Raw genomic sequence first — 15,936 nt, 5'->3', positions numbered from 1 at the left:
GGAACACCGAGGAAGAGTTACCTTGTTTGATTTAGTTTTTCTTTCAGGGCCCTGCCAAAAGCTGACTTTGATCCTTTAGTTCTCTCATTTGAATAGATTGGCTGATGTTCATCCATTCAGTATTATTGGCTCGCTGATTATTGTCATTTTCGAGGTAATGGCCTCACTTTACACTTGCTTGGAGAAATCCCTGGAGCAAAAACAAACCCCCTTCAAATCCACAAGGTGTGCATTTTCGTCACGGATAAATATTGAAGCATTAGCTGTGAAGATGTGGTTCAGAATACTAATCTAGTGAGCAGCACAAAATAACAAACAGCAGGCAGCCTGCTTCAGTGAGCGATGCAAGCAGAGCCACTTTGGCTTAAAAGGCCGCCGCCTCGTTTTCAGTTCCATTTTTCAGGCGAGCTATGCTTCTAAAATGCTGGTGTCAAAATCCGGACCCACTAACAAATCAACAGATCCACACTCCTCTTCCCAGATGCTACACAAACACTGTGGAACTATATCCAAATACTACAGGAAACCATCAAAGGAAAGCTGTGATGCAGGATATCTTTTCTTAATGCGCAGCTGCAGAGCAATTTAGATATTTTATTCAGGCCTACTTTAGTTTAAGTGTGCTCTGTGCAGCTGTATTATGTACAAAGAAATGGGTATTTTATTCTGCTCAATATCAGCAGACACTCAATGTTTTAAAACTTGTTTCATCCCAAGTCACAGGAGATGGACAAAACAACAGGAAGAGCTTAAATATAAGGCCTTAGTTTGTGGTGGTGTTGCAAAAATAACAGATGCTGTGTAGTGATGTACCACCTCTACTGTGATTGATCTCCTGCAGACCCCTCCTTTGACCCTTCCATTGCTCTGGCCAGCCTGGTGCAGCACATCCCCGTCCAGATGATCACCGTGCTCATCAAGAGTCTCACCACGGACCACAATGTCAAAGATGCAAGCATGACGAAAGCACTCTGCAGGTTACCTCTCGCATTGAATCATCCCAGATCGATGTTGCCATAACCTACCCGCGTGTTTACACGTTGTTCTCACTCCGTGTGCTTCGCTCTATCTACAGGATGATTGACTGGCTTTCTTGGCCTCTGGCCCAACATGTTGACACCTGGGTCATCGCTCTACTGAAGGGACTGGCTGCCGTTCAGAAGTTCACTATCCTCATAGATGTCACTCTGCTTAAAATTGAACTGGTTTGTAGTGGGATCTCGTCATTTTGATTTGTTATGGATGAAGAAAGGAGAAGAAGTCAGTCATAAATTGCATGCATTTAAAAAAAAAAAAAGCTACGCAGATGTTAAACTGCAGTAATAATGAAGCTGGATTGCAGCATTTTTTTCATTAAGATATATTACCCAGAGCTGTATAAATGTATTAATGACTTTTTTTTTTTAACCCATAGGTATTCAGTCGTCTGTGGTACCCCATTGTGCGGCAGGGAGCGCTATCTGTGCTCTCCCACATGCTGCTGAGTTTCCAGCACTCTCCTGAAGCCTTCCATTTGGTACGGGATCTCCTGCCTCCTCACAGCCCATTTCCCTTCTCATACGGCCACTCGATTGGTTTTCTCATTTTCTTCTCTTCTGGCTTAAATGACTTCAAAGCCGCATAGACTTCTTTTCCCAGAACCCCCAGGCTCGGCAGCGCTCTCCCCTCCTAATGATGTGTGAAGCACTTAAACGTCGGGGCAATGGCCCTTGAGCTGGACAATTTCATTAGTATCTAAAAAAAAAAACTATATATTCTCCAAAATACTCAGCAAATGAGGCTGAACCCTCTGTGGGGTTCCCGATGGGCAACTACCCTCTGGCTGACCGTGCTGCATGTTTCTGTGATTAATATTAGCAGCACCTTCCAGCACCACGGTGTCCTCAACGTTTGTGTCTTGTCTTCATCCCTCACCGTCCCAGGTTGTTCCACATGTGGTGCATCTGGTCCAGTCTCTGAGGACAGATGGTCTCCCCACCAGCAAAGCGTTCTTGCTGCAGTTCACTGAGCTCATACACTGCATGATGTACCAGTACTCCGGCTTCCCTGACCTCTATGACCACATACTAGAGGCCATCAAGGTAAAAGAGGTGTGTGTGTGTGTGTGTGTGTGTGTGTTCATGTATGTATATAGGTATTTAAAAAAAATGTTGCTAACCAGTTAACTTGGAAGGATATTTACTACATTGCATAAATAATCAAAAGCTTTAAGAGTTTAATTGTCAACTTCGTAAGTGTGCTCTCTTATCTAATATTTTAAAATGTCTCTTCTCAGGATCTCCCAAAACCCGGAGAGGAGAAGATCAAGCTGGTGTTGAATCAAAGTGCCTGGACGTCCCAATCCAACTCATTCGCCTCAGGTCCTCTGAGGCAAGTTGGAAAGTCTGAGACCGGCAAGACTGGCCTGGTCAACCTGGGGAACACCTGCTTCCTGAACAGCATCATCCAGACCCTCTTCATGGCCACAGAGTGAGTTGTGTGTGTGTGCAAGAAACACACATGCACACTTGTTGCATTTTTATATTTGTATGTTGAAACATGCATCACAGACAGTCTGAGTGTAGTTAACCTTTTTTATTTTTTATTTCTTTCAGTTTCAGGCGGCATGTTTTATCATTACATCTAAATGGTTCCAACCCGCTAATGAAAAAGCTCCAGCTGCTCTTTGCTTTCCTTGCACACACTCAGGTTAGTGTTGTCCTGTGTAATAGATATATACGGAGAGAGAGAGAGCTTTTATTATTGATGACACAACGAACTCTGTGGTGCCTGTCTGTTTCCTGCAGAGGGCAGCATACGCTCCCAAAAACTTCTTGGAAGTATCTCGGCCTCCCTGGTTCAATGCTGGCTCTCAGCAGGACTGTTCCGAGTACCTCCGGTTTCTTCTGGACAGGTACGGTCGCTCTCCAAGCACATTTGGTGAATCACAGAATGTGTCAAGTTAGTGTGTGTACAAAATGTCTTTTTCCTTTATTGCTCCCCTTGATGAATGACACGAGGCAAAACTGTGCGATGTTAGTGCAACATCTTTGTATCACTAAATGCAAACTGAAAAAAAGCTTTTGCTATGAAGAACGCATAAAGGGTTTAGAGTGTTGAGTGAGCATGACTGTGGTTTTCTGATGGTTTTCTTTAGAACTAATGGACGTGACTGAGGGGTTGATCTGGTACACTATCACAGCAGTGGCACACATTAAAATCAATACTGCAGTTGTATTTTCTCCTCTAATGTTGAGTGTCTCCTGATCCCAAGGTTGCACGAAGAGGAGAAAACACTTCAAGTCCTGGAATCGGTTAAGCCAAAGGTTGCCCCCCCTGTTGACACGAGCAGCAAAGACCCAGCGGGTCCGACTTCTCCAGAGAACGGCGAGGAGTCGTCTTTGGCTCCGGCGGAAATCAAACCCGAGGATGAAGGGAGGACTTTGATAGAACGGGCGTTTGGGGGGAAGCTGATCACAGGTATTCGCTGCATGCAGTGCAATGGCATCTCCGAGAAAGAAGAGCCTTTCACAGACCTCTCTTTGGCCTTCTGTCCTTCTGCCTCTCAGGGCGGCCCTCAGCCCGAGGGGCCCTCTGAGGAACCCAAGGTTCTCTGTCAGGGATCCGTCAATGGCGGCAGTGAAATTCCTGAGCCGGGCTCGGCCAAAGCACCAGCTAGCAATGTCCATTTTGTGTCCGTGACGAATGAGCCTCCCCTGTCTGTGCCTGACTTGGTGAACTATTTCCTGGCTCCAGAGATTCTGGATGAAGAGAATGCCTATTTCTGTGAGAAGTGTAGCTCCCTCCAGCGGGCAGAGAGGACCATGAAAGTGGTGTCAGCACCTGAATACTTGATCCTCACCCTGCTGCGATTCTCGTACGATGCCAAATGCCACGTCCGGAGGAAGATATTGGACAACGTCACCATCCCGCCACTCATGGGACTTCCTGTCCACGCCCCTTTAATGCCTACACAATGTTCCTCTTGCACCTCTTCTCCTCTGCAAGTGGATTCGCCCGAGAGCAGCGAGAATCTGGCGAAGAAGCTCAAACCGTCTCAAAAGGACGAGGACGAGGAGGAAGAGGAGACGGAGAGAATAGCTGGAGCAGAGCAGGTAAATAGAGGCGGCGAAATGTCACTCCAGTCAGTGCCCTATGTCCTCAGCTCGGTGGTGATGCATTCTGGGATATCGTCGGAGAGTGGCCACTACTATTCTTACGGTCACAACATTAATGGAGCAGATGGAGCACAGCATCCAGCCAACCACTTTGCCCTCAAGGAGGATTTGGGGAATGGTGACCCCGAGTGTAGCCTCTCCACTTGCTCCGCTCTCTCAATTCCACCTGAACAAGGAGGCGCGCTGCCTAATAGTCGCCAGGAGACAAGGGATTGGCTGCTGTTCAACGATAGCAGAGTGACATTCACGTCCTTCCAGTCGGTGCAGAACATTACAAATCGCTTCCCCAAGGACACGGCGTATGTGCTCATGTACAGGAAGCAGGAGCTACCGGGGCAGAACATAAATGGGGGACTGATGGCAAATGGAATGAGGTTGAGCGTTGAGCCTCCCCTGCAGAAAGAACTACTGGACGCTATAATCAAGGACAACAAGCTGTATTTACAGGTATGTGGGGGTGAACCAACAAAAAAAAAAAAACTTCTCCCACCTACAGGCATTGTGTCGTTCCTTATGAATTATACCAATTAATGCTAGCCAAGTGTGAAGTGATTAGCATTAGAGCAAGTATTTAATCTGCTGCTAAGAGGTTCATTGGATATTTTGGGTGAACCCACTGTGCTTATTTTTCATGCTTCGTGTACATTTGACGCTTAACATCATTACCGCGAACCCCTCTAAGCGTGACGTTATTATGAAAGTCGAGGGCTGTACAAGACTCTCTCAGATGGAGAGAGGCTGAGTGAAAACAGAACACTAAGAGAGTATAGGATTTTTTGTTTTTTGACTGAACTTGAAGCCAAATCTGAACTGTCCCGTTACAAGACATCAGGTGCAATTTCACCAGTCATTGAACTGTGTTGTGTCGAGTTGACTTTCTAGTGCACTCGGGTGAGTGAGTAAAGTAAATCACCTCTAGAGGGTGCTGTAATAATGTTACGTGACAGCTCTGTCAAATTGAACTACAGCGGTGCCAAATTAGCTCTTTGGCGTACCTCATATGTGTATATTCTTTACACGTAAGAAGTGATCTAACGCCGACACATTTCTCTTTCCTCCACGCTGTCAATAGGAGCAGGAGGGCAGTGCTCGGACCCAGGCTCTCCAGGCGCCGTCGTCCTCCTGCTCATTCAGGCCCAACGGTTCAGATGACAATAACCCACCAGGGAGCTGCGGCCCATCTGGTGGAGGGGGAGGGGGTGGGGGCTTCAATACCATCAGTCGACTGGTCTTCTGAAGGAAAATCTGCTGCAGGAAACCAGATGAACTGGCACTGAAAGAGTCGAGAACTGATCATACCATAGATGTGCATATAACCCCCTGAAAAGAGCAGTGAAATCGAACACACACACACACACACACAACAGCGTCTGCGCTGATTCTGATACTACAGTTGTTTTTGTTCTTACTGAAATATTTTCTACACCACTGTTTCACTGTTATTATTTGATTGCATTTTATTTATTTAGATTGGTTTTTGGTGATCTCAACATTGTAAGCTTTCATTAAACTTCCAAATTTCAAAACTTGCAAATGTGTTCTCTCCCTTCAATTTAAATGACAGTAATAATAATCGATTGCATACATTGATAAATGTGTGATACTGGTTGAGTCTAGAACATGCTCATGTTATCTGGCTTGTCGTGGTGTTTATATTACCACACACACACACACACACACAAATGTATGCAAATACATGCATGTGCAGTGCACAGTACAGAAGAAAGCATTCAACTGTAAGATAAACAGACTTTTTTTTTGATTTGTCATTCTGAACATGCAGCTCACAAACTTTGTGTATTTTTCTGATTTGCATGCAGCTTTTCTTCACAAGCTGTTTTCTGATTTTCATGATATTTGGATCTTTTTTGATGTGTGCTTTGCTGTGTTTTACAGGTTTCATATCTCATGCAATAAATGTACATACTGAAAAATATGGAATACAAAACTATGTGTGGACAATTGAATACTACATTTGGGTAATCTGCACGATGAAGGCATTTTCAACATGAATATTTAATGCTGACTAATGGGTGGTGTTTTGAACATATTTTACAACAGTTAACTGTTTGACGGCATATTTTAATGTGTTCTTCTGAGTTGATCATTCAGGGAGACTTTGGTGTTCATGCTGATTTTATGTGCCTTTTTGATAAATTTAATGCAGATTTTGGAAGAGGAATTTGTAAGGATACACACCTCAGCTGTATTGTGTTAATATTCATATTGGCTTCACCTGTCCCTACAGTAAAAACAAACCCGTTTACGTTGTATTGTCTTACTTAACCAGGCAGGTTATTTAAGGTAAAGTTATTTAAAGATGTGTTCAGATGTTGGGGATTTACCTATAAATGTAATGACTAACATGACAATAGAAATGTTAAATAAGAAATTCTAAGGATGAAAGGCAATTCTTGACTACACGATTGAGCTGACATGACTAATTTATCTGGAAATGTGAAGAAAAAACAAAATGATGAGTGTTATGCTTAAGCCTCAATGTCTGCGTGACCACTTGTCACATTTCCACTGCATAGAAGATATTAACCACAAGGAGCGATCTCGAGTACGACATCTTGTTTTTTATGGGATGATCACCCACTGTGCATCGTTTATATTCTTAAAGTATATACAGACTGTTCAACACTAATGCCAGTTGTCTTCTAGATCTAAGTGTGACAAGATGGATTTGCAAATAATACATTTTTTTAATTGAATAGATGCTTCAAAATGAAAATGATTAAATGTTAAATTCAGTATGTTATTGACACTACTAACCTCAATAATCCCACCCCAAAGCATGCATCTTTTTATGGTGTAAGCTACTTTGTTGATTTAAAAAAAAGAAAAGAAACGGGAGTGTACATTGTTGCAGAATTCATCAAAACAAGCACATGTATCATCTTTTTGCTTTGACTGCAAAATATTTTTTGCATAAACGGAAGTGAGTATACAAAGCAGTGTCTGAAAAAGGAACTGGGAAATCACATACAGTCACTTACTGTTCCCATGGGCTTATAATAAACGACAGTCGTAATGAAGCAACAGCAAAGGATTTACATAGGTGCCATTTATTACTAATTAGGGATTGATATGGGAAAAAACTGTTGTAGCACAAAAACTTTAAGGGAGACAAAAATCACTGATTCTCAACTATTAATCAACCGAAGCGTTCCACTTTTCACCTCACATTTGTTGAACACCATTTATGGGATGATCTATCGTCTGTTCAATTTAATGTCATATTAGGATTTTATCATTTTCAAATTTGTTATAGGTTATAGTGCCATACATTGCACACAGTAAGCATATTCATTTGGAATCTACTGACAGCAAGCCCGGTCTGTTTATCTGGTGTCATTACAAATTAGTTTTGCACTGCACACAAACACTGAAGATGTATGCACCTGTAAAGCAACAAGATGCAATATTAAAGACAGCTTCACAGACACAAATGCACAGCCTCTTAGACATGCCACATTTAGGAAGCATGGTGCATCCTGAATGTTGCACACAAGCTAATTAATGCTGTGCCGAGGACTGAATAGTGCTAAATATATGGTGGGCTGTCATGAAAAAGAATTCATTAACAGTAATTGGTGTATTGTGTCTACATCCTGTAATTGCTCCCTATTTCATCATCAATACCACGGCTGTTGAAAGAGGTAATGTGCAATGGCAAAGAATGGCTACGAAGAAACATCCTTTGTGGGGGAAGTGTTCACCATTACAATGGCATTCCAATACGATTCCTCGGATACCATTGGGAGTCGACAGGGAGCAAGTCTTTGCTGTTGTGAAGTAGACCAGTTGTGAGTGCTGTGTCCGGTATATTGATCAGATATGGTAAACCAGATCAATATTACACTTTACAATACCTTTATCGACCATTGTGGTGTTTGACAGTAGTTTATGAAACTTCTGATCTATCTATCTTAGAATTCAGTTCAATAATCACATGCTGACAAAAGATATCTCTGATATAAGTTGTAGTTTCAAGGCATTGTTAAGAAGTAAAAAAGACTAAATATCTGATATTTAAACTGTTGTAGGCTACTCTATATGCAACAATGAGACTTCATACCACAGAAGATAAATGCCATACTATGACACCTTGAGTGCACTGTCTTCCTTCCTTATATCCTACGAACATTACATGATTTTACAAGGAGTTTTTCACGCATTATGGACAATGTAGTTTAGACGTGCAATGATCCCTTGGGAGACTTCGGTTCAGACTGAGGTGGGTCCTTTCTTTGTCTTCTCTGCAATTGTCTGAGTCCACTTTTTGTAATCACCCAGAGGTGCACGTGGCTCTGTCACACCATGTTGCATCTATCAAACCGTCCTACAGTCATTTCTTGTGTTTTGGGACGGCACACAAACGATTGTTGAACTACATGTCCCATGTTTGAGCTTTATAGTTTTCACTGCACGCCGCCGCCGCCTCCCCATTTCGTCCTCGACAGTAATTAAGCGAGCAGAGCTACACAAATGTGACATCCGGTAGTAACTTTCAAAACAAATCTCCAAACGTTGAGGGACGATGTTGAAGGAATGTGATTTCCGTGGTTTTGCGTTCTAAACATGGATATTACCTAGAAGGAAGATCACGATCCACGCGTGAAAATTAATTTGGTCTCACTCCTGCTTTTACCAAAGATAATAAGTAGCCACGAGTCCACGACTCTGAAAGTTTGGACAAATGAGCATATATAACTGTGACTGCCAAATATCAATTAACAAAGACAACATAGACAATTTACACGTACAATGTTAGTTTCATAAGTTCAAATCGGTACGATAGAGCCCTTCAAACTAACGTTCTGGACAAGACAAAACATTTATTGTGAAGGAATCCATGAACATCCGCTCTGTTGACGTTAGGCCCGTGAGCTTGACACCACCATGTTTCAGAGGAGGGTGAGTTTAGGGAAAGACGGAGCCACACTGTCAATCACAATTAAGGAACCATGGGAGTAAACTGGTGAGGAAGCTCGGCGGAACCACAGTGTTTACGGTGAAGATTGTTTTAATTTGCGCAGAAACGACCACTATGCACCGGTACACTGTGGGACATTCACATCTGATCTCGCCAACTGGGAATCTCTCCACTTTGACGGGAATTAGCATGAGACGTTACATATAACAACAACAAACTTAGCGACTTCCAGTTGCCTGTGCCTTCTTTTTTTTCCTCTGCCCTCACAGCGTTCCAGTTTGAACAAAATACAGAAGTCACCGTTGATATTTGTTCAAAAGGCGGTGCCGCGGAGGTTTATATTAAACCCGAGCCCTGGATATACCCGTGTTTTTGACTCCCAACTCGTGGAAAATCTGGTCTGTGCATTTCAGAGAACTGCCTGGTCGGCAAGTCGACTTTCGAAGGAGTGACGGTATTTATCGCCCCCCCCCCCCCCAAAAAACACAAAAATACTTCACTAGGAACTTTTTATATATCAATTTTAACCGTTTGAGCTTTGTGCCAACGTGTTTTTTTCTTCTTCCAGGTACAAGAAGACACTCCCAGAAACAAACGAAGCCAAACAGCAATCTGAAGGGAGCCGATATGAGTGGGGGAGATGTGGTGTGTTCAGGGTGGCTGAGAAAGTCTCCTCCTGAAAAAAAGTTGAGACGTTACGTAAGTGCGCTTTATAACCTATTTGTTACATTGTAACAAAATAACCTTTTATCACACGAAACGTGCCCCTGGACGCTTTTCACGCTCACGGTTGTGACGGACGTGTGTAGGCCTCGTCAACAAAAAAAGTTTTGGTATTTTCTGAACCTGAAAAGGGGTCGTGACTTCTCCAAACACAGTTTTCCGTGTTTTCCCCTTGGCAATTAGAGCGGCTTTACCATTACAACATACTGTCGCTGTTGTTGTTGTTTAGGGTCAAACCCGAGGCCTTTTCTCTTTATTAGCTAGTTCATGCTACCACACAGCGCTCCAATCTCACAGCATTACCTCTGAGGATTTGATTTGAACACAATTCACAGATTCATTTGGTGTAGCAGTGCTTTCTTTTCTTTCTTTTCAATGTAACTGACTCAATTAACCAGATTGACACTCGGCCTATATGACGGATACATGAGATATTTTACTGCATTTTAACAGCTGAATCTGTATTTTAGCCGTTAATGCTTTGGTTACATTTGAAAGACTTTATGTCACGTTAAACGCAGCTGCAACTTCTTCCATCATGCAATCACTCAAGACATAGTCCGGACCAGATCCTCCCCCTGGCACTTCTTTAGTATAAACAAGTTATATTAGTTTATTTTGATGCGTTGTGTGCACTCTGGCACCTTATTTACATTAACAGTACAAGAAATTTGCATTGTGAATCAGCTCATTTTCATTGTTGGATTAGAAAGTGTTTGGCGGGCCGGAAGTCTGTGGTACACGGTCACACCAAGGAGTAAATCATTTACAAAACAACTGCGGATACGTCCAATGAGCCCTTTCTTGTAAATTTCAAACAGTGTTTGTGAAAAGTTGTCACATGCACAGTGAAGTTGTTTGTCAGAGCTACTATAATCATTATGTTTACTGTCCCAGAACTGACTGATCCCTCACACACATTCAGTGTTACACCTTGCAGTGACACTGAATGAGTAGTAATCGTAAGTAATACATAATTACTGGGGACAAAACACGTCTCTTTCTCTGACATTAATTTTCCATGCTGGCAGTGGGTTATCACTGTTTAGAGTGTGATTCTTTCTGCTCGTTTGTTTTGCACTTGGGGGAGAAAATGTTATAGCCGACAGCAGCGACGATGCAAAAGAAAATCGCTTCAGTACCACACGTTAGGTGTCAAGTCTACATGCTCTCCTTGTAGATGAGTGGATGTCTCTGTTATTGATATTTCAATTACAGGGCCCGCAACTTGAGCGGGGGGATGTTTCTGCAGAGACCACAGGTCCAAATGGAGTGTTTTTTTCTGAAAGTAGTAAAGCTGAAATCTAGCCCTTAAGGCAGGATTTTCACAGGGTTGTCTCGCATTTATAACAGATTAAAGTCTGATTAGATGTGGAGGAAGTCCAAATCCTGGTTCACTTACTAATTGTGTGCATCCTTCTAGTTTTAGTGAATGCCTTTATTGGTGGTTATCCCACACAGCTGATTCTTTCTTTCTTCCATTTGTTTTGTGTCAGCGGTGACACTGATGAGAACTTCTGCATCACTTGAGAAAATCTCTGAAAACCGTGCGTTATCTTTAACGACAAATACGTTAAACACGAGAAACCGCTTTCTACTTGTTGGGTTTTTGATACCCGCACCACCAGCAGCTCCTTCCCGTTTGTTATTAGGTTTATCATAACTCGTAGTGACACACATATTAAGAAAGAGTTGTGTCAGGGAAATTAATACTGTCTGTTATATCATTGTATTTAGTAGTATAGTATTTCACACATGGTGAACATGTACATTATTTGTTGCCTTTAGTACCTTGTAAAGCAGAAGTGAATTCGCAAACGAATATTCAAATTTCAAAAATCCCTATTTTGCCAATCTGACGAGTGGCCTAGAATAGAATGAAATCTAAAAATACAAACCGTGGGTGTTGTGACCAGGTTTCCCATCCTGTGAACGGTCTTACTGGTTTGTCACATGAGGTTGTGTAATCCACAGAAGTGCTGACTGTTCTTTTTTTTGTTTTTTGGCGTATGACAAAGTGCTCAAATGTTATGTGAGTCGCTGCCTAAAATACACGGAGAAGTTCATTCTTTTCTAAACTAGAAGTCGTGCAGCCGGTAATGAAGCGCTGTGATTTGATGCTGGAAAGGCTCAGTGGGCTCTACCTGTCGGGGCGGAATCTCGGAATTGTTTCAGTATTTGAATGTAAGTCGTGTTGCATTTGATGGCAATCGCACGACGAAGTCTGTTGGCGAAGTTTCCTGTCGTGTTAGTGAGTTCACTGTATTCACCTGGAATCGCACACATTTCAGATCAGAACAAAAGGATGCACTGGTCCGACTCCTTCAGTCCCGATACCAGTACCAGTGCCGACACCGGCGTAGAATCCATAAGCTGTCAGTCTCACTGTGTGGAAGGGAGTCTTCTATGTGTTAGACAGCATCTGGCTTGACCTAAACATTGCTTTCCTAATTATGTTAAACAAAATCGAATTAATACATGCATAGATATAAAGGTACTGAATGTTTTTCAGCCACAGTACTGCTAGCCTTTTCTCTACCTCGGCTTTCACTTCGAACCGTATGACACACTAGCTTCCTGATCTCCATTCCAGATGTTTGCTCTACTTGATTTGACTCCCAACGCTTATTCAGGGTCTGCTCAGATGGTGGTGACACATATCAGACCGGTTTGAAATGATGATCAATTACTGCAGAACCTACATTGCCAACCAAATGCCTCTAATTGTGCAGTCAAAGTTCTATGCACTTGTTTCCCGCCAAACTGTTTCTCACAGAGATGCTGATGAATTAATTAATGAAGAATTAGATTGACAAGCAGAATAATCCTTTCCTGGTAATCGGATGACAGTCGGTGAACTGTTTTCAACCTGATGAACCCCTTTCAGCTCTCTTTCATGAGCCTCCAGACTGAGCAGCAGTGGACTAGAAGCTGGGAGCCCCTGCTTACCTGATTTACCACTCAGGGCAAAGTTTGCCCCCGAGGCTCTGCTGCTGATTGGTGGAGCTCAAAGGTGAAAGCAGTTCAGCAGGCATGCCTGTGTCTGAGCAGCCTCGACCATCAGGGGCTCGACACAAGCTAGAAAATGCTGCCTTTCTATTTGTAACCAATCAAGTAAGTGAGAGACCTCTTAAACATCACTTTAACCTGATGTTGACCAATCAGGTGAGGTTTTATTGAAGAGGATCAGTGTTTCACAATCTGAGTGGCAGATTAAAATCGGATGTTTTTCTTCCGTCTCTGAAACAACTAAGACTCATGTATGCATTATGTACAACACAGCCTTGGAAATTGATTAATTTGTCGTTTCAGTCCAAATTCTCCGGGAAAGAGTCGACACTTCCTGTCCATTAATGTCTCATTCTGGGACAGCATGATGGTATCTAACCAAAAAAATATTGCTTTTGTAGGACTTTTCCCAGCCACAGTTTGTCATAAATGTATCCGTTGCGGTTCTCCATTTCATTGACACTGCATTTTCTATCTGGTTCTCCGGTTCCTCTTTCATTTCTCGTACCTTTCGATCTGTGATTTTTTTATTTTTTTTTGTGTGGGTCAATTTGTCACAAAAAAACCCCGTCAAAAGAACAGCTTAGAGGCTGGTATCGTCACGCCAGATGCAGGCAGGAAGTTCCAAGGTTGTTTTCAGCAGTCCACTGCCACATGGTAAGATTATATCAAGACAAATACATTGATCTCTCTGTCCATCCATCCATCTGTCCATTTATATATATATATATATATATATATATATATATATACTGTGAATATATATATATCAGGGTTCCCACATGTCTGTTGAATCAGAATTCCACAGAGGGGAACACATTAGTGTATGCCACGATACCTGTCTGTCATACCAGCTAGATCATCACTGGAAAAGTCCTGGAAAAGTCCTGGAAAATGTGGGAACCCTGTGTATATATATTTTCAGTTTATCACAACTGCGATGAAGATGTAAAATTATATTTCCTATCCCTAATTTAGCTGGGCATCTCCTCGGTTCTTTCCTCCCGTTGCACATGGCTATATGGATGGACCACTCTAATCCCTGCAGTCCATTGGCATGTGCCCACTAGAAGCAGATAAGGATAATGTTGTATTCGTCCAGCCCTTAATAGGGCCTCAGCGCTGCGGTACAAGGCTGCTGCGTAGACCGGAAGAAGGAAAATATTGAACCCTGGAGGTCCTCATCTGATGGCTGTAAAGGGAGATTGAGGATGAAACCGTCTCAGCTGAGGGAAAATACATTCACAGCATACAATACTTGTGGCCATGAGCCTTCACATCCGTCTGTCTGATTGGATGCAATTGTCACTTGCAAAGTGTAAGAGAAATGTTTATGTAACTAATGTGACGGGGCAGGCAAACGAAAACGGAGGCATAGCTCTTTGATTACCGGTAAGTAGAGGATTCATTAAATCTGCTTAGCAAGTGGAACAGAGAACAAACACTCACTTTCTGTTAACCCCCCCCCCCCCCCACCACATGCTTGAAGAAACAAACAAAACGAGCAAGTGGACCACGACGCAACAGAGGGCTACTTGTGCAGCATTAGCCTCTCAGGCTAACACTGAAAAATGACTGGACTGTGTCCTGGCTGCCACAGCGACTCGGCTCGGCACTGCTGTTGTGTGATCTGCCACAGCTTGAAAATGGATTGCATGTGCCATTAATTATTTAATGTCCATTACAAATAGCCATTAAATATTCATATCTGTGCTACTACAATAGTTATCCTCACCGGCACCACTTTTGTCCCAGACACAGACTATCACCATTGTGTTAGACGTAGGCGTATCAGTTGCAACGTAGCCGAATAGCTAAAAGTTCTGCTTGTAAGGACTCCGCAAACGAGGTGAAAGACGTTTGAGTCTCATTTTAATCGGCCGTGCTTTGACTGAACCCACTGGGTACTTTTCTTTTCAGTTGAAAAGCTTTTATGAACCAAACTGGTGTTTAGGTCTTTGTTTCCAAACACCATAGAAGTGAAAATGATTACGTCTCCGTCTTCTGGATATTTATAGAGGGCACTGAGCCTGAAATCATGTTGTTGCATCACAAAGACCAACACAGCCACAAAAACAACACAGCCAAGTGAGAGCAGAGCCCTCTGACAGTTGACGCATGGTAAACATGTCGCCAGTGTTTTGCAGCTTCACATTAGTGTCTTTGTCTTTATTTGACACAGTTTTCATTATTATATTTGTGTGTCATCCATCTTTATGTGCTAGCAGTTTATGAGAGTCTTGAAAACATGAATTACACACATCAGTCCAATCAAGTAAAGAATGATCGCCCAGATGTGTGTATTTCGGATAGCTCATTGTCTCTCTGTGGTCCTTGAGTCCCACAAATCTATGTATAAAAGAGGCGTGAAATGATAAGAGGAGCTCGGCGATAAGGAGACACAAGGTGAGAGATGTAGTCTTGTAGTAAAACATGGTCGTTTCTTTGCCAAATTCCCTGATTGCGTCACAGAAATCTGTAACATTTACAAGCTTCATTCTAGATAACTTTAAGACTGGTGCGTTCTTATCGTTCTTTGTATTTACATTGGTGCCACTCTTTCCCCCGTGACACACAAGTGACTCAGGGCGTTTCTACGTCAGTTACTGGCCGCCCGTGGGAGGGGACATGGGGCTCGTGCACAAACGATCGAGCTGTATGAAACAGAATTAGGCGCACGCACAGCTTTTATTGTTTTATGCATCCCTGTTGTCTGTTGCCACATGATCAGCAGTTGTAAGTAGCATCTGCATCAGAACAATGCAGGTAGTTTGGTCACTTTCACTCACGTATACGGTTCCTTTCACAGCAGATCGTCACTCGTTTGTCATGTAAACTAGATACTTAGATGCTCCCCTGCATACGTTTTGAAGGTAACAAGTATGTTATTGGTTGAAACACATTTGCATCTGTTCTGGTACATCATAACAAAGTCACAAACATTTTCAGGAAGTGAAAAAAAAAAAGTGTTTCAGGTGCTATGAGCAGATTATGTTTGAATTCCGGTGTTGTTATCGTATCCTTCTTTACACGTTCATTGTCTTCTTGGTGGAGCTCTGAGATTGTTGGATGGGCTCTGTGGGCCAGAGCCGATATGGGAGCGTT

General features: G+C 42.6%; 2 protein-coding genes across 5 annotated transcripts in view; both read left to right on the top strand.

The window, feature by feature from the left end:
- Window positions 1-6,327, top strand: part of usp38 (ubiquitin specific peptidase 38) — a 10,100-nt gene extending 3,773 nt beyond the window's left edge. The window contains exons 3-11 of the mRNA XM_079277925.1: window positions 842-977; window positions 1,076-1,205; window positions 1,415-1,516; window positions 1,923-2,081; window positions 2,276-2,469; window positions 2,595-2,688; window positions 2,787-2,893; window positions 3,254-4,604; window positions 5,230-6,327. Coding sequence (XP_079134051.1) covers window positions 842-977; window positions 1,076-1,205; window positions 1,415-1,516; window positions 1,923-2,081; window positions 2,276-2,469; window positions 2,595-2,688; window positions 2,787-2,893; window positions 3,254-4,604; window positions 5,230-5,394 — 2,438 coding nt within the window. The 3' untranslated portion in view covers window positions 5,395-6,327. The remainder of the gene's footprint in view (window positions 1-841; window positions 978-1,075; window positions 1,206-1,414; window positions 1,517-1,922; window positions 2,082-2,275; window positions 2,470-2,594; window positions 2,689-2,786; window positions 2,894-3,253; window positions 4,605-5,229) is intronic.
- Window positions 6,328-9,098: 2,771 nt separating this feature from the next.
- The window catches only part of gab1 (GRB2-associated binding protein 1), a 46,112-nt gene continuing 39,274 nt past the window's right edge, over window positions 9,099-15,936 (top strand). For all 4 annotated transcript variants that reach the window (XM_079278353.1, XM_079278352.1, XM_079278351.1 and 1 more), the window contains exons 1-2: window positions 9,099-9,553; window positions 9,668-9,798. In XM_079278353.1, the coding sequence (XP_079134479.1) occupies window positions 9,727-9,798 (72 nt within the window). In that variant the 5' untranslated portion in view covers window positions 9,099-9,553; window positions 9,668-9,726. The remainder of the gene's footprint in view (window positions 9,554-9,667; window positions 9,799-15,936) is intronic.

The sequence above is a fragment of the Melanostigma gelatinosum genome (genome assembly GCF_949748355.1).
Source record: "Melanostigma gelatinosum genome assembly, chromosome: 11".
Lineage (NCBI taxonomy): Eukaryota > Metazoa > Chordata > Actinopteri > Perciformes > Zoarcidae > Melanostigma > Melanostigma gelatinosum.
Note: the sequence above shows the minus strand (reverse complement) of the source record. Positions and strands in the feature narration are given on the sequence as shown.